The 18578-nt window shown below is 36.6% G+C and overlaps 1 protein-coding gene across 6 annotated transcripts in view; it reads left to right on the forward strand.

The window, feature by feature from the left end:
- cntn5 (contactin 5) overlaps window positions 1-18578 on the forward strand; it is a 427504-nt gene that overhangs the window by 130034 nt on the left and 278892 nt on the right. For all 6 annotated transcript variants that reach the window (XM_067419349.1, XM_067419350.1, XM_067419348.1 and 3 more), the window contains exon 2: window positions 3143-3261. In XM_067419349.1, the coding sequence (XP_067275450.1) occupies window positions 3207-3261 (55 nt within the window). In that variant the 5' untranslated portion in view covers window positions 3143-3206. The remainder of the gene's footprint in view (window positions 1-3142; window positions 3262-18578) is intronic.

Genomic DNA, 18578 nt, shown 5'->3' on the forward strand with positions numbered 1-18578 from the left:
CTAATATTGTGTTGGCCCCCCTTTTGCTTCCGAAACAGCCCTGACCCGTTGAGGTATGATCTTCATTACACCCCTGAAGGTGTGCTGAGGTATTTGGCACCTAGATGTTAGCAGCAGATCCTTTAAGTCCTGTAAGTCCAAAGTGGTGCCTCCATTGATCGGGCTAGTATTTTCAGCACATCCCACAGATGCTCGACTAGATTGAGATCTGGAGAATTAGGAGGCCAAGTCAACACCTCAAACTTGTTGTTTTTCTCCTTAAACCATTTCCAGTTGGCTTTGTTATCCTGTTGAAAGAGGCCTGAGCAACTAGGGGATACCGTTTCCATGAAAGGGTGCACACAGTCTGCAACAATGCTTAGGTCGCTGGTGATACGTGTAAAAGTAACATCCACATGGCTGACAGGACCCAATGTTTCCTAGCAGAACATTGAACAAAGCATCGCACTGCCTCCGTCGGCTTACCTTGTGAATCCTGGTGCCATGTGTTCACCAGGTAAGCAAAACACAGGCACCCCACGTGATGTAAAAGAAAACGTGATTCATTAAACCTTCTTCCATTGCTCCGGGATCCAGTCCCGATAACCAGTGTTATTCACTTCACCTGCGTTCATGCAAAAATGTAATCACCTTAATTATGAGTTGACAACATGTGACTGTTCATGTCCTCTGCATGGATGTGACATTAGTGTAAGTAAACTATGACAGTTTTCTATGTTTCCACTGAACTCTTCCTGTAATGTGAAATGTGACCTTGTCAATGGAAAAATAGAAAAGAAAAAGAAGACAAATAGCTGAAAAATGAAAGCGCACCATGTGGTGGCTTCCAAAAGGTTGGACATATGGACACATTTTTTACAAGCACTCCTGCAGAACGTTCTCATTGATATTGTTTTTGATCGGCAGGCCACAGCGCCATGAATATAAATAATGAGAATTGTTGTTTTACGCTACTCAGTCTCGGTCAGTCTGCACGTGTGTGTGTGTGTGTGTGTGTGTGTGCACTGAGGTGAGGCGCAGGCAGATGTTATTAGTAATGGATGGATAGAGGACCGAGAGAGAGACTGTAAGAGCTGGTCTAGGTTTTCCTCAGGCTCTCCACAGGACTCCATTAATTGCATCCAGTTTAAAAAAACTAATATTTGTCCTGTTATTCTTTTCTTTCTTTTTTTTCTTTTTTTATGCAAAACAATATTATAAACCTGCTGTAGTATGTGTGTGTGTGTGTGTGTGTGTGTGTGTGTGTGTGTGTGTGTGTGTGTGTGTGTGTGTGTGTGTGTGTGTGTGTGTGTGTGTGTGTGTGTGTGTGGATATGGGCAGCTGCTCGACCATTAGAAGTCTGACCTTACGTGTGTGTGCTTTGGTTTGGTTGGAGGACGGTGTGTCTGTTTTTCAAGCATCTGACTGCTCTATATCTGAAGCAACACACTCATCTGTGCTTTGAGACTAATGCATACTTTCACACCGACCGTCTCTCTCTCTCTCTCTCTCTCTCTCTCTCTCTCTCTCTCTCTCTCTCTCTCTCTCTCTCTCTCTCTCTCTCTCTCTCTCTCTCTCTCTCTCTCTCTCTCTCTCTCTCTCTCTCTCTCTCTCTCTCTCTCTCTCTCTCTCTCCACTCAGATGTGAGGGTTAATTAAAGAGCAGGAGTGTAAACTTCTAATTTTCTAAATTACTCTATGATAGTAATGTTTCATATACTGTACTATGGCACTTAAAAATCTATAAGCTTATATGGACGTTGGTATTTCCGATCACCGAACAAAATGTAAAAAAATGCTTAAAATTCACTAAAACAGATGTTCACAATCCATTCAGAAATCTGATATGATATTTTGGAACTGAAAATACAACTATATGCCAAGTGGGTATACTTGAAATAAATAAATAAATAAATAAATAAATAAATAAATAAATAAATAAATAAATAAATAAATAAATAAATAAATAAATAAATAAATAAATAAATAAATAAATAAATAAATAAATAAATAAAAATCTAGATATAATTATATATCAATTAGAAACAGTAAAACCAATACAATTATGTAAATATGGCAAAATATTGCCTATACAAAAATAATCAGTGTATCACCTGAAAAACTATGTATGCAAGGTTATTAACAAAAAATAAAATAACAAATAATAGAAATAAATAAAGTTGCTAAAATTGTAACACAAATTAAAATGGAAAGCAAGTGAAGTTAGATACCTGGGGGATACTGTTGTAATACTATGAGGGTTTAATGTGCAATTTTTTTTAAAAAATGGCCATCTATCTAATATTAATCTAGATTTTAATTTTACCTTACAAAACATTTTATTTATTTCAATAGGTCTAATCAAAATTAAAGGGTTAGTTCATCCAAAAAGGAAATTGATGTCATTAATGACTCACCCTAATGTCGTTCCTCACCCGTAAGACCTCCGTTCATCTTCGGAACACAGTTTAAGATATTTTATATTTAGTCTGAGAGCGTATCTAAGTGTATTCACACTATACTGTCCATGTCCAGAAAGGGAATAAAAACATAATCAAAGTAGTCCATATGGGACATCAGTTAGTTAATTAGAATCTCTTGAAGCATCGCAAATACATTTTGTCCAATAATAACAAAAACTACGACTTTATTTAGCATTGTCTTCTCTTCCGCGTTTGTTTTCAAACCTCAAATAAAGATGATGTTTTTTTTTTTCCTTTTCTGGACACTGACAGTATAGTGTGCATACACTTGCATACGCTCTCGGACTAAATATAAAATATATTTAACTGTGTCTGAAAATGAGAAGAGGTCTTACGGGTGTGGAACGACATCAGTGTGAGTCATTAATGACATCAATTTATTTTTTGGGTGAAATAACCTTTTCAATTTCTGGGTCATAATAAAAAAAAACTTATTTTAGGACTGTTATTATTATTATTATTATTATTAGATTCAAAGAACACAGGATAAGATGATAATATCCTTTGTGCAAGCAAAAATAGCATTAAAAAAATAGCATTTTTTTTATTTTATTCTTTTTTTTATTTTTTGCTGGGATAATGTGATTTATGTTTTTGTGAAATGTATTGTGAATACCTCTTTCGTTCTCTCTTGCTCAACATTCACTCTGTCCCTCTCTGTTGTCCACTTGTTTTTCATAGGCACTGCTTTAATGAAGAAACAGACCTACTAACAATCTCACTGAAGGGACCCTCCAGAACAAGTATGGGGTCACCATGGAAACCACTTCTCCTGCTGTCAGTTATCAGCGGCCTAGCAGGTATGAGAGCGGTGGTGCGATTATATCAAGATAAGAAACTGCCTCCTCTTGCATGTCTCTCTCTTTCTCTCAGCAGCATTGACAAAGAGCTACGTGAAACACTTTTTTTTAGTTATTCAGGACTTGTTAGTGCTCGACTTCCTTTACACATTATCTGCAGCTCTCATAATGCCATTGAGGTATTGACTTGAACTGTTAGGATGGTAATGGCTTGGTTAAGTAAACATCAGATAGCATAATTGACGTATAAAATGTACTCTTGAATGTGTAATGCTGTGTGTCTTTAGCAGATAGAGGAGCCCTGCGTGTGCAATTATTGAACAGATGTTTGCACCATACCAAGCTTGGTCGAGAGCTGAAATATTCCTATTAGCGTGCTCATGTTTCACGTGCTGTCTTTTGAAGGACCGCTTTGTAGAGACTGCTTCTGTTCTGAAGATCAGAAAGTAGAATAACAATATAAAAGATGTGTGGCTACCCATGCATTACTGTTATGTCCAATTAGACCTGTTAAATACGGTCGTTGACTTATTTATTGCTAAACGGCTTTATACTTGTTACGCATCAGTTGTTCCACTAATCTGATTGGTCAAGCAACATTCCAGTAATGCTGATCAACGCAACTGGATCACTGTTGGTTTCACTCTGCTTGTCTGTGTTTGCTGTACAGATAAACATGGCGAGGCAAACATACGTTTTTGAGTGTATTGTGTATGAATTATCAATTGCTTGGCATGAAACAGAAGACGGATGGTCTTTTCTTCCCTATTGTGATGCATCTGAATGAGATGACTTCTTAAACAAGAAAAAATGTAGGGCGGGTCTTGGTTTTGTCTATCAGGAATTGATTGGATCGTTGAGGTTTGCTATTGGCCCATCTCTTGTGAGTGGCAGGTTGTCCCGCCCCCACACTAGTGAAGAGAAGAAAAGAGAAGATAAATTGCTGAAAGAGGAATAAAGTTACTTTGATTATGAGCGCATATGAATAATATATATATATATATATATATATATATATATATATATATATATATATATATATATATATATATATATATATATACACTGTAAATGATTTCTGTTGTTTTCACAGTATTATACTGTTTTCTCAACAGTGTCTTGCTGTATAACACATTTACATTATGTTACTGTAGATTTTGTTGCTTTCACAGTATTATTTTGTATTTTCAACAGTTATGTACTGTGTACACAGTTCACAGTATTTTACTGTAGATTTCCAGTGCATTCTGGGAAATTATCAGCTACTGTAAATCTAAATACAGGAGTGCAAATTGACCGCGAAAAACACAACACACAATTCTGCAGGTAAAATCGCCTACAAATAAAACATTTTCAGGACTGGATGACTATTAACAGTCTTCATTTATGTCAGTGGGGGGTGCTGGTGCACAAGAGGCCATTTGAAAGATTTTCTGTCGTGACAGTGCATCAGTCTTTTCTGCCGACCTGGAACTTCGTCTGGTAAGTAGCATTTAGATTTATATGGATTCTAATAATTTAAAATTATTTAGAATAGCTGACCACGATTTAGATATTGAATTTATTTCTCAACATTTTACTATACGCTGTGTACAATGTAGTTCGGGACATGATACTGTTCATTTAAATACAGTAGTACGAAATGACCGCGAAAAATAACATCAAGCTGCCATTTTATGAAGAAGAACTCTCTTCAGTTCCCTGAGCAACCTTGAGAGCGCAGGCCGCATCGCGTCGTTGTCTCTGTCAGCAAAGTGTTCGCCATAAATATCTGGTTAGTGATGAATCTTTATATATTTTTTAATGCAATCAAATGATCAGTAACAGGTTACCGTTAGTTTAAATAAGAACTGCCCACGGCATGTTCTATATTAACGTATGTAAGGCAAGAGCGGATTTCCTTCATGTTGAAAGCTTATAGCCTAACGTTACATGATTAGTAAGGTTAAATGTGATTTATTGCATACTCTTATAAGGTCAGAATAATTTAACATGAATCTTTTTGCCATTTACCAGCGCCTGTGCGTTCATTAGGGTTTGGAATTGAAACTGAAATCTGATACCACAGGTTTGGACTCGGATTATTGTTAAAAAAAATTTTTTCGATTGCTCTTATCGATTTATTCGCGCTTATTATCGTGTAAATCACAACTTTATTCTGTACGTCTTTAATGACCTGAACTGGCGATCTGCCAGGACCTTGTGCAGTTGCGCGCTCATTTAAGGTTACCTCAGTCTATCTGGACTGTCTATCTGGACTGAGGGAAGCGTTCACAAGTCCTTTTTTCCCCAAAGACAAAGCTAGGTGTGACATTTACATTATTGTCTGCTATAATATCGTAATTGTTGTTCTGACTTGGTTACTCAAGTGGGTGGGGTGGGGGACGCATTGAAAGTTTAAAATGCGTGATATCACAAAAGCGAGAGAGACGTTTTCCCTAATAATGTGATGATAATTTAATTGATTTTAAACAACAGTCCAAAAAAAATATTAATAAATTACATAAAGTGATAAATTACACTTTAGACATGAGTGTGTCTGTTTTTGCTCTTTTTCTACAAAAAACAAAAACGTTTTAACCAAGCCGGAGCAGAGCTTATTAAAGCGACACTGCAGTGTTTTGTTCCTGAATAAATCTGTTTTTGAACGAATCATTTGAGTGAACGATTTAATAATTTATTATTAAAACCGCCACTTGCTTTGTTTCTAAGAGAATCAGCAGTTTTGAACTTGAATGAATAAGTTAATAAACCACTCAACATGACATATTTGATGCTAACTGCAGTTTTAGTGTGATATTTACCCATGACAAACCAGCCAAGGTACTACTAACCCAGCACAGCAAACATATCCTTTTCTAATTTTCAAATAATTATAAAAAAACACATTGACAAATGTTAATATCAGACAAAATTATGCTGATTTATGATATTCCGCTGCAATTAAAGGCACAAAATTATTTCCCCTAAAAAGGTTTTGATTATTAGTTGTATGTCTTGCCACTGATTGATTTGTGCTTATCTTTTGTTGCAGGATTATCTGAAGTGCTGTTGCTCCCACTTTTTCCCTCACCTGGCCTTCATCTTAACCTGTCTATTTTTCTTTTTTTTACCTGTTCAGGATCATTTTTACATGATGAAATGTAACCAGTTGTTCACTGGTTAAATTATACATTTTTCATAAATCTTGTTTTTAATTGTTGTATTATATTACATTATTATTACTAATGTATTAAAAATATGTTTCAAAATAAACAATAAACCTTGTGCAGTTAAAGCTTCAATTGTTCTTTTTCTATTTGCCTTTAAAAGTAAATTTTCTACATATTCTACCGGTTACAAAGCAGCACTATAAAATAAAATAAAAATAACATTTCATAACTGTATACTACTATACAGTATTAATAAAAATCAACGGTGTAATACTGTACTTCAACATGGTAAAAATACAGTAAAATAATGTTTTTAATTTTACGGTATGCTTAATACTACTGTAGTTAGTATTACAGTAATTTTACTGTTGAATAAAATACAGCAACTACTGGATAATTGTTGCCAGTAAGTTACTGTTAATTTGACAATAAATTTTTTACAGTGTATATATATATATATAATGCTGAATTACACTAAGTGTTTGTGGAGACTGGTCACACAGTTTATATCACTCAAACCCACACAGCATCTGAGCAAAGAACTGAATGCACACACACACACACACACACACACACACACACACACACACACACACACACACACACGAAATCCTGCAGATTTTCATTATGTCATTATCCAGTGTTGCGCATTTAATAAAAAAAGGCATCCATGACATACAGAGCAGCATTTTTATTTTTATTTTTATTTTTTATTTATTCAGATAATAAATACTTGTTCTCATGTTTGAGCAAATAGCTAGTAGTGGGTGTTCTCACAGTCTGCCCACATAGGCAACTGCCTACTAAGGCAACATCCTAACTGAAATGGAACCCCATAAGTGAATGATTTTGAACACTCCACAGTATGGAGTCTTTAGCTTCGCAACATGTCAGCTGTCAAATTCCACTGTCAGTCATTTCTCCCATGAGCTTTACACAAGGAAAACCATGTGTATCATCATGTGAAGTGCATTGGGTAAATACAGTAGATTTTGACAGTGTGGCTAAATGTTAAAATATTGCCAAGCTAACAATTTAATGTTCTTATTAGGGGGAGATACCAACCTCTGTGGCTTTGCCATTGGAGAAATAATCAACTCAGATCACATTATAGCCTTATGCCATTGAAATTCTGTCAGAGTATGGCAGCAAATAAGAGATATAAATATTTGAAATGTAACAGCCACTGAATACTTAGTTTTAAAATATTTTATTTTGAAAAGCATTTATCTGAATTTATTTGCTCTGAATTCACCTCTTTGAAATTATTTTACTTTGGAAACCATTCAAAATTATCTCTCAAAACCGGAATTTCGATGAATATTTTTCAATGTTTGCAAATTTAGAATTTCAGATAAAATAGATTCAGGTTGATCAAATTTGATTGCTCAAATTAGGATCTACATTTTCAAGTTAAATTTTTCAAAGAATATATTTGAAAAATATATTCTTACCCTGGTAAGTTTGCTGTTTATGTACAATCGGACTCAGGGCTCGACACAACAGAAGTATGTTGTTGCTAATTATGTTTGGAAGACTGAATTATGTTTGAATTAGACCAATGTTTTCTTTGAAAAATATTCATCGAAATTCAGCTTTTGAGAGTTACATTCTAATGGTTTCCAAAGTAAAATAATTTCAAAGGGGGGATTCAGAGCAAATAAATTCAGATAAATGTTTTTCTAAATAAAATATTTCAAAACGAATACTTCGTTTGTGGCTGTTAAATTTCAAATATATTGATGTCTCTTTTTGCTTCCATATTAAAGCTGTTCAACAGTCAAGCACTGTTTCCAGATACCATTGAAATAATAGTGCCCACTGATCTATATCAATGACTGGATTGCTCATTGGGATCTTGACTTAGGGTGACCCAGATTAATGGCAGGATTTAGTTTAGTGTATGTGGTATGTTAATTCGAACATGTTAGAGCATAAACGTTCCCCAATTTTGCTATTTAAAAATGTCTTAATTTTGTTTTGGAGGTCTCCTACAACAAGTTTACATGCATCAAAGGTAAAAATGTATTATTTTATTATAATATACATTGCACATCATCGCTTCGGATGAATCGGTCTCTCTAAATTGGTCCTTTCAGTGAGCATACTCTTCTCTGATTGGCCAGGTGGTCCACTTCATTGTGACTGGTCAACTGCTTACAGCACTTTTCGGAAGCTAAACGCCCATCATACCTCAGCAACTGTACACAATGTAAAGAAAGTTTTGGCATTGATTTTAACATATCAAATTGATTATGCAACTACTAGTTTTTCAACCTGAACCTCTATCGCAAAGATGACTTAAGCAGGATGTTTCTCAGTGATACTCAACTCAGATTGAGACACATTATCAGATGTGGCAACTGTAATTCCTCCCCATCAGCATTAACAAGTGTACGTCCATCAACAAACACTTGCGTCTGTTTCGAATTAATTGTGGTGAACATGCGGAAATCAATAACAGCACATACATTAGCCGAGCAACAATGTGAATGACTGATGTAACATTATATATAAATATTCCAGGCCGCAACACATTAACAGCATAAACTCCAGATGAGGTCAAAGCAAACAGGTTTGAAACAGCAACAACTTTTGAACATGCAACTGCCTTAAAGGGTTAGTTCACCCAAAAAATGAAATCTATGACATTAATGACTCACCCTAATGTCGTTCCACAACCGTAAGACCTCTGTTCATCTTCGGAACACAGTTTAAGATATTTTGTATTTATTCTGAGAGCGTATGCAAGTGTATACACTCTATACTGTCCATGTCCAGAAAGGGAATACAATCATCTTCAAAGTAGTTCATATGTGACATCAGTTATTTAATTAGAATCTCTTGAAGCATAGAAACTGCAGTTTGGTCCAAAAATAACAAAAAAATACGACTTTATTCAGCATTGTCTTCTCTTCCGCGTTTGTTTTCAAACCTCAAATAAAGATTAAAACGGTCATGAATCAGCCGATTGATTCATGATTCGGATCATAACTGATGTCACATATGGGCTGCTTTGATGATGATTTTATTCCCTTTCTGGACACGGACATTCTAGTGTGCCTACACATAGATACACTGGCGGACTAAATATAAAATATCTTAAACTGTGTTCCGAAGATGAACGAGTCATTAATGACATAAATTTCATTTTTGGGTGAACTTACCCTTTAAGGAGTTTTAAAACCATTGAGGTCCCACATTTCAGCTATTTTCGTAAGTAGAAAATGTTGATTTCTCTGATCTAAATATGTGTATTTTAAGCGCTACTATTTACAGGAGCGCTGTGAGTGCCAAAGGCCAGGTAATGAAACGGCGCTACCTTTTTAAACCGTGCGCGCATCCAGCAGTCACAGCGTGAGAGCAGCTGGATCATCTCACACAGCGCTGACCTACTCGATCGGCGATTTTGGCGCTCTATTTAAATGATAAAGAATGCCAGAAAGTCGCTTAAGCCATTTGAATTTAATACAAGTGGAACATCATGTGTACAGTAAAGGCTCTGTGGAGAAACTAGCTGAACAAGACTGAATAGCTTCCACCATGTAAAATTGAATGTTGAGGTTGAAATATTAACACTACTTTAGTGCTGCAAGGATATCTTCATATCTGAGTCGCCCGGCCTGCGGTCTGTCACCGCTCATCAACGTCAATGAGATGACGATTCAAATGAAGTAGGCTATGTTCACAGAAGCTGCTGAGTGCGAATTCACATTTTGTGCGACGCTTCAGTAAACGGTGCCAGATGTAAATAGATAAACTTAACATTTAATGTTTGACAGCTGTTTTAGGATAGAAATGCTAAGCAATAAAAAAGACTATCGGCCAAAGCTCAGCTTTAGGAGTAAAAAGAAACAAGGCAAGAGAAAGAGAAAGAGTGAAAGAGTGATGAAAATGAGAGTGATGAAATGAGGAGAGAGCAGGTATGACAGATAATCTACTCTTACATGGTTTTGAAAAGCTATTTATAATTTTAAAAAATTGCCTTAAAGAGTTACGTTCACCCTCAAAAATTCTGTCATGAATTTCTTACCCTAATGTCGTTCGACACCTGTAAGACCTCCGTTCATCTTCAGAACACAAATGAAGATATTTTATTGTTGAAATCCGATGGCTCAGAAAGGCCCTCATTAACACCAATGTCACTTCCTCTCTCAACTATTATCGTCGCTTCATAAAATGATTGTAGAGCAACTGTAGTAAGATGGACTTTGTAACAACGTCTTTAGTGCCTTTTATGGGTCTTGAGAGAGGAAATCGGATTCAACAAAAATATCTTCATTTGTGTTCTTGCACTGTGTCTTACAGGTGCCCAACAACATTAGGGTAAGTAATTATTGACAGAATTTTCATTTTTGGGTGATCTAATCCTTTAATATGTGTAAGTGTGGTTGGGTATGCTGAGCGGCCCACCAAAGTTTAGGTTTTCTAGATCAACTGTCAATCCTTTCCTCTGCAAACCACGGGCCCCCTCTGGCTCTGGCTTAGCCCTTATGTTAATCTGGTCCTGGTACTGACCCATCTTTGTAAGAGCAAGCGTTTTGTGAATCCTGTGTTGAACTCCAGTCGTCAGTAAAATGACGTGTTTGAGGGCAGGACAAGTCATTTGAGGGCAGAAAATGTACTACATAGGCGGGCATTGTGCAAATGTATGTTCTAGAGATGTAGAACTGTAGCATAGTGGGATTTAACCCTTGAAGACCTAGAACATTTTTTGGGGGCCTGACTTGCCTCTACTTTTCTTTGTTTTTCTCACCCATTCTAGCAGTTAGAATCAAGTGTCATATATCATTCTAAACAGGATAACCTGAAGTTTACAAGAAGCAATAATAATTTTGCATATGTCCCAAAAAATTTTCCTGGGTTGAGTCATAATCGACAGTGTCAGTTTGTTCGCCATTCTAGATTAATATTTTCACAGAGCTTTTTAGGAACTGAATTTCTGTCATAGCAAAAAAAAAAAAAAAAAAAAGTGCCATCTTTGATTTCAAACAGGAATTAAAGCATGGGCATACATCTCTTCGGTGGGTTGTACTGTTATTATTCAATGTGTTTTTGGATGGTTCTGCTGACGAAAAACTGAAGAAAAAAAAATATTTCTGAGAAATTTCAGTAGAAAAAAATTAAATAATAAACCCAGAAAATAGAACTTGTTGAAAGTGATCTAGGAGCTTTATAAAGTTTTTTTTTTATTATTATTATTATTATTATTTTTATTTATTTTTTTAACAGCAGATGCTATTGGAAACACTGTAAGTCTACCACAGCCTCGCTTTCATATCTGTCATGGCACTGTACTGAATTTGGTCAATTCTTAAATTCTGGCATGTTTTTTTCAGAGCTTATGACACCTGTGAAGATAATTGTGATATTTGTGTATTTATTATTAGGTTTTTATTCTTTGTTTAATTTGCAAAGGGCAAATGTTGAACTGAGTTCATTTTAGTCTTGTTTGTCAGATCTTTTTTAGCTTCAATATCAAACTCCCTTTAGCACTTAATCTCAGTGAAAGGTTCAGCAGGTGACCGTCTTCCCCCGGGCCATGTCTGTCTCTGAATAAAAACACTAATGCTGGTGGGAACAAAGCGAGCGGGGCACAGGAACACTCTCTACGAAGTGATACCATCTGAGACTCCTGGTGTGCTTCAAAATGAGAATGTCGATTGGGGTTTGGCGAGAGACAGAGATGGGGTGAGGGTTGAATGAGGGAAGGAGAAAAAGCAGTGCTACGACGCCAACCTGCGAAAGTTGGTGTTAGAGGTGCCTGTCAAATGTGTGACCTGCATGATGACTTTGCTGAGGTTGTGCTACTTATATTACGAACCTCGGAGGTGAAAAATCTCTCCATTTTCACTTTTATTTGCTATTTTAAGTCATTCAGGGTGATTTTATGTTTGGGGTGTGATTCCCAATGGTAGAATTCTTACTGTGTGATGTTTAAGAAGTGAAATATTTTTCCCTGCTAGTAAAATCAAGGAAGCTGATCCCCTTTACCCGTCTGGGCCATTTAGAATGGCATTTTGGTCTCCCTACAGGTAATTCCTGCAGCCGCACGTGACCTGCAAATGTAGCGGCTATTTTTTCTAAGGGGTAAACATATGAATTGAGCCTGTCTGGAGTAAAATTGGACTGATAATCTTTTGCTGGACCATTTTTTCCCCCACCCTGCCTCTAGCAATCTGAGGTACGTGCAGAAGGAATGACAATACTTCACAATCTGTTTACTGCAAGGCAAATAAGTAATTTGTTCTCCGTGACTCGAATTGTTGCCTGGCAGACTTTGTGGCTCTTCTAGTTTCTAGCAGTTAGAAACTTTTCCTCTACATGTCAGGGACAAACACAGTAGCCTTATACAGTAGTAACTAGCTAAAGGTAGTGATGTTACCAGCTTAAATACATTTTTCAGGAGTGTGACAGTAGCTCAGCTTGTCAAAATAGTTTAACTTTTTCAGTAACAATCTACAATTTCAATGTAGCTCCCCAACACTGTCTTTTGGGGAAGCTACATTGAAATTGTAGTCTGTAAGCTAGAAGCTATACTCAAAATGTATTACTATGTGTTCAACTAGAGTGCAGCTACTAAAAAAAATGGTAGGAAACAGCTATTGTATACACTCACACTCATTATTAGGAACACCATACTAATACTGTTTTTGACCCCATTTCGCCTTCAGGACCGTCTTAATTCTACGTGACATTGATTCAACAAGGTGCTGGAAGCATTCTTTAGAAATGTTGGCCCATATTGATAGGATAGCATCTTGCAGTTGATGGAGATTTGTGAGCTGCACATCCAGGGCACGAAGCTCCCGTTCCACCACATCCCACAAATGCTCTATTGGGTTGAGATCTGGTGACTGTGGGGGGCATTTTAGTACAGTGAACTCAGTCATGTTAAAGAAACCAATTTGAAATGATTCGAGCTTTGTGACATGGTGCATTATACTGCTGGAAGTAGCCATCAGAGGATGGGTACATGGTGGTCATTAAGGGATGGACATGGTCAGAAAAAATGCTCAGGTAGGCTGTGGCAATTAAACAATGCCCAATTGGCACTAAGGGCCCTAAAGTGTGCCAAGAAAACATCCCCCACACCATTACACCACCACCACCAGCCTCTACAGTGGTAACAAGTCATGATGGATCCCTGCTCTCATTCTGTTTACGCCAAATTCTGACTTTACCATCTGAATGTCTCAACAGAAATCGAGACTCATAAGACTAGGCAACATTTTTTCAGTCTTCAACTGTCCGATTTTGGTGAGCTCTTGCAAATTGTAGCCTCTTTTTTCTATTTATAGTGGAGATGAGTGGTACCCGGTGGGGTCTTCTGCTGTTGTAGCCGCCTCAAGGTTGTGCATGTTGTGGCGTTACAAATGCTTTGCTGCATACCTCGGTTGTTATGAATGGTTATTTCAGTCAAAGTTGCTCTTCTATTTGCTTGAATCAGTCGGCCCATTCTCCTCTGACCTCTAGCATCAACAAGGCATTTTCGCCCACAGGACTACTGCATACTGGATGTTTTTCCCTTTTCACACCATTCTTTGTAAACCCCTTGAAATGGTTGTGTGTGAAGATCCCAGTAACTGAGCAGATTGTGAAATACTCAGACCTGCCCATCTGGCACCAACAACCATGCCATGCTCAAAATAGCTTAAATCACCTTTCTTTCCCATTCTGACATTCAGTTTGGAGTTCAGGAGATTGTCTTGACCAGGACCACACCCCTAAATGCATTGAAGCAACTGCCATGTGATTGGTTGATTAGATCATTGCATTAATGAGACATTGAACAGGTGTTCCTAATAATCCTTTAGGTGAGGACACTATCAGCTAGACATAAATAGTGGATTAAACATGACTATTAACTAATTCAAAATCACATATATATCTAAACGAATGAGGCTTTATTTACAGGGCTTACACTATTCAGAGCTGCTCTTACGTATATTGTGCTGTCACCTGGCTCACCTGTTATCCAACAAGAACCAGGAATGACTTCATCTATTATTAGTGTGAATTTGTTTTGAAGTTATTATCCTTGATTTTCTGGATAAGGTATTCAGCTTTGGGCACATCCTTAATGAATATTCATTTGAGAGATATGTTTATTAATTCATTTCACATGGTTGTAAAGTGTGTGCAATACCATAAGGATAATCACAGCTAACCGTTGGAAAAAGTACCTCATGACTGGAAAAGCTACACTATTTGTAAAGGATCTGAGCTTCTGTCACACCTTCTGAATATTGCTACTTTTACTCTGTAGCACTGCCTCCAGGTATATTTACATTCACACTTAATCGTTTAGCAGATGCTTTCATTTAAGACTTACAAATAAGAAAAGAGTCATAAAGTGCCTTTGCTTATGGTTATGGATCAATTTTGCATATGGAAGATGTATATCTTCTTCATGCCAGTCAGAATAACTAGAAAGCTGGAGGTAGTGTTTACTGACATGGAGGTTTACGTTTCCCAAAAGTATTGTTAGCCTAACTATGGGCGCAAGTTCATAGTTTAGCAATTTGGTGTTTCCCGAATCCAACGGCATCACAAATGTACATGTTTGGAACTACAGATCGTGGTTAAATTATGTATACTTAAACTGATCATGTTCTTGAGCAAAATAATTAAGAAGCAACATACAATTATCATATTGTAACCATACATATGAATTACAGTTTAAACACAGTATTTGAACTAGCGCTGATTACGAAATGGTGCAATAGTAAGATTATTTTTGCCAGTTGCTGGGGGTGAATTGATGTATGTGTGTACATGTGTGTGGTTGTGTGGTTGTGTTTTAGGAACCCCAGAGTGCGACATAAAAGGAAAACCTTGATGAATCAAACATAACGAAACAACAGGGAACATAATTGTTTCAGTAGGATCTCTGAGAAATTACGTTGTGGAGGAATCTGCTGACTGAATATGGAGATGGGATTAGTGTTCATTAAATACTGGATTTTAATGTGATTAAAAAATGAATGGCTTTCTGTTGTTTGTGTAAATTAACTACAATAATATGACATTAATTGCAATCTCGTATTGATTTTTTATTTATTATGTTACTCCAACACCTGCACATAATGGCATCAATGACAGTCCTACGCTATATTTTTTGAACCTACAGGGTTCAAACAACATGGCAGTTGCATGATCATACTAATACAATTTTGAAAAAAAAATGTTGTGACTAGCCAGTTAGTTTCTACAATGATGCATCATAAGATGGTGGTTAAGCAGTGAGCTATGTCATATGGGAAACCCACCCATGTCTTCCCGCCTATAAGGAAGTCCACAGATGATCCAAAATGTGATGGGACATCTGATGTTCAATCAACTAAAAAGGCCCCAAGAACACTGTATGTGGGAATCATTTATAGAGGTGAATCGTTTCATTGGGTTAGTTGTCTCAAAACACCTATTTAATGATTCATCACTCTATATAGTTCACAGAGTAGCTGTACTTTTTATTGTATGGCCTACTTGCCTGTAATGAAAAGACAGAAGGGAGATAGAGGTGAATTGGGATATATGAAGTAGGCCAAAACTCAAGCTTGTGTCTCCATGAGCCCAAGACATCTGGAAATGATGGAGCATGTGCCATTACCCACCCTGCCTCAACTCTAAACCTGCAGTTCTTGTAGTGTAGCACTTTGACTTGACTGTAGGTCACTACTTCTAGCTTCAAGTCCACTTGGGATGTTCCTCCTTACAAGCTCAGAAGTTGTAATGATCATGTGATTTACTTTCAGATGATTTTGGTTGAACACAAAAACATTCATAACTGAACTTTTTTTCAACATCACTGTTATTGAACTGAATTATATCAGCATTGAACTGACTTGAGCTAAAAAGTGGCATTACTGCCTTTGGTAGAGCTATTATATAGCTGACTTAGATTAGTTTTATGACTTATAAACTTAACAACATTGAAGCCTGGTTTCACAGATAGGGGTTAAACTAAGCCAAGATTGGGCCTAGTTCAATTAGGATTTAAAAAGTAGATTTTATAAATGTGTCTTAGAAAAAAAAAAAAAAAAAAAAAGAGAGAGAGAGAGAGAGAGAGAGAGAGAGAGAGAGAGAGAGAGAGAGAGAGAGAGAGAGAGAGAGAGAGAGAGAGAGAGAGAGATATTACTGGTGTCAGGCCTGCACAAATGATCACATTTCTAATCGCGATTATGATTCCAGATGCCACAATTATTTCATCGTTTAAAGCCTTGATTACAAAAAAAAAATAACATAAAAAATAATCCACTTATATTATTCTGCATGCTTAACTCTTTCCCTGCCAGTGTAAAAAAAAAAAAAAAAAAAAAAAAAAAAAAAAAAAAACTTGTCAGCCAGGATTTTTGACGATTTTTACAAAGAAGTAATAGCCCATAGAATATTTTGTTCAATGAATCTATGAGTACCATGCAATTTATCAAAATAAAGAGCTGACCCTCTTCTTTAAAAAAAAAAAAAAAATCATGCATGCTTCATGCATTCATTTTTTATCAACACTACAATATAGGTAAAATTCATAAAAAAAGCTACATTTTGAACAAAAAGCTGAGACAATCATGCTTTTGTGAAAGACTGTATCCAGATCAGATTCAGAGTGCTGATCAAACACAGATGGAGTAGATCGATTCCATCAACCATCAATGGGTCCACATTTCATCCAGTATCATTAGAAAGTTTTGATTCATATGCTGTTTAATGATGATGATCACGATATTTTACATATGCATATGCATGGTCAATCACTTGTTTTACTGCGTCTTCCTCACGTGTGTTTTGATCAGGAGATTCAGTACTCATTCAGGAGATGTGTAATAGCGCCCCCTAGCATTTAACAGTGAAAACATGGAAACCCGGAAAAATCTGCTTTTGGCCGGGAAGCGTTTTCTCACGAATAACATAAAATTCAGTGTTTTGCGGGGAAAGAGTTAAGTGTGTTTAGAGCATGGCACATTGTGAGAGGCGAATCTCGACTACTTCAGGGTATGGTCTAACCTAGCACATTATAGGAACGTTCAGTTCCCCCGAGCTGTTCGCCAACACATACTTTTTTTTTTTTTTTTTTCGTTAGTTTTAAAGATGGGGGGCTTTTTTGAGCTAGTATGAAGCAAAATAATGTGCATTAGGTGTGTAATTGATGCTTTAACTGTGTATTCAATCATTCTCATTATGCCAAAGAGAACGATGGGAAATCCAGTTTTGTTGTGCAATTCTGATGCCTCATTAACCAGCTAAATGAGTAGTATTATCTGGCAAGTTTTATTATTCTTCATCAGCAGTTCATAAAAGAGGTACAAGATAATTGTGCAAAATCAAAACCTTAATTATGACCAATTTGTTTCCACAATGATTCTTTAATTGACACACCCTCAACTTGAACGGTGTGAAAGAAAATTCAGAATTTTCCATTGGAAATTACAGTGTTGTGTCATTCATGCATGTTTATCTCTGAAATAAAGTAATGCTAACATGACGTGAAGGAAGCACTATGCTAGTAGTTTGTACCTGGAAGTACAGTCTAAAATGTGCTTCCCCAGCTCTGAAATGTAACATGTCCATGGTACTTTGCATGGTAAAATCCTGAAATTGGACTTCTGCCTGATTAACAAATGCCAGCATCTGCCTCAGATGTTTGCTTTAGTATTGCTCTGCTGTTTATTCCAGCCTTGTTTTAACATGTCCTGCCCACTGATACTTTTAGACACAAACAGTTCAGCAGCATAATAAAGTAAAATCACAAGTTTAACTAAACCTCTTTGTGATCTGACTGAAGGTTTTTCTTATGACACAATGCTAACTTTGCTAGTGCTAACTTTACACAGAGGTGTAAAGAGTACAAGAAGACCATACTTACGTAAAAGTACAAATACCTTACAGTCAAAATGACTCCATTATAAGTTACACCAATTTCAGCACCATTTCAGTAAAAGTCTGAGTATCTTTTTAAACAGTATTTAAACTCAAACTGAATGTAGGCTTAGAGATGCTTTAGACTGCAACACCTATAAGAGATAGGGTGGCCATACATCTGTATTTTGGCTGGACAGTCCAGATTTTAAGCCCCCTGTTCGTCGTCCAATGCAGCCTCAAGCTGGGCACTCATTTGTCCTCCTTTTTAGAGTTGCGCTGATTAGGAAAAAAAATACATAAATAAAT

The sequence above is a fragment of the Pseudorasbora parva genome, chromosome 16 (genome assembly GCF_024679245.1).
Source record: "Pseudorasbora parva isolate DD20220531a chromosome 16, ASM2467924v1, whole genome shotgun sequence".
In the NCBI taxonomy this organism is placed as follows: domain Eukaryota; kingdom Metazoa; phylum Chordata; class Actinopteri; order Cypriniformes; family Gobionidae; genus Pseudorasbora; species Pseudorasbora parva.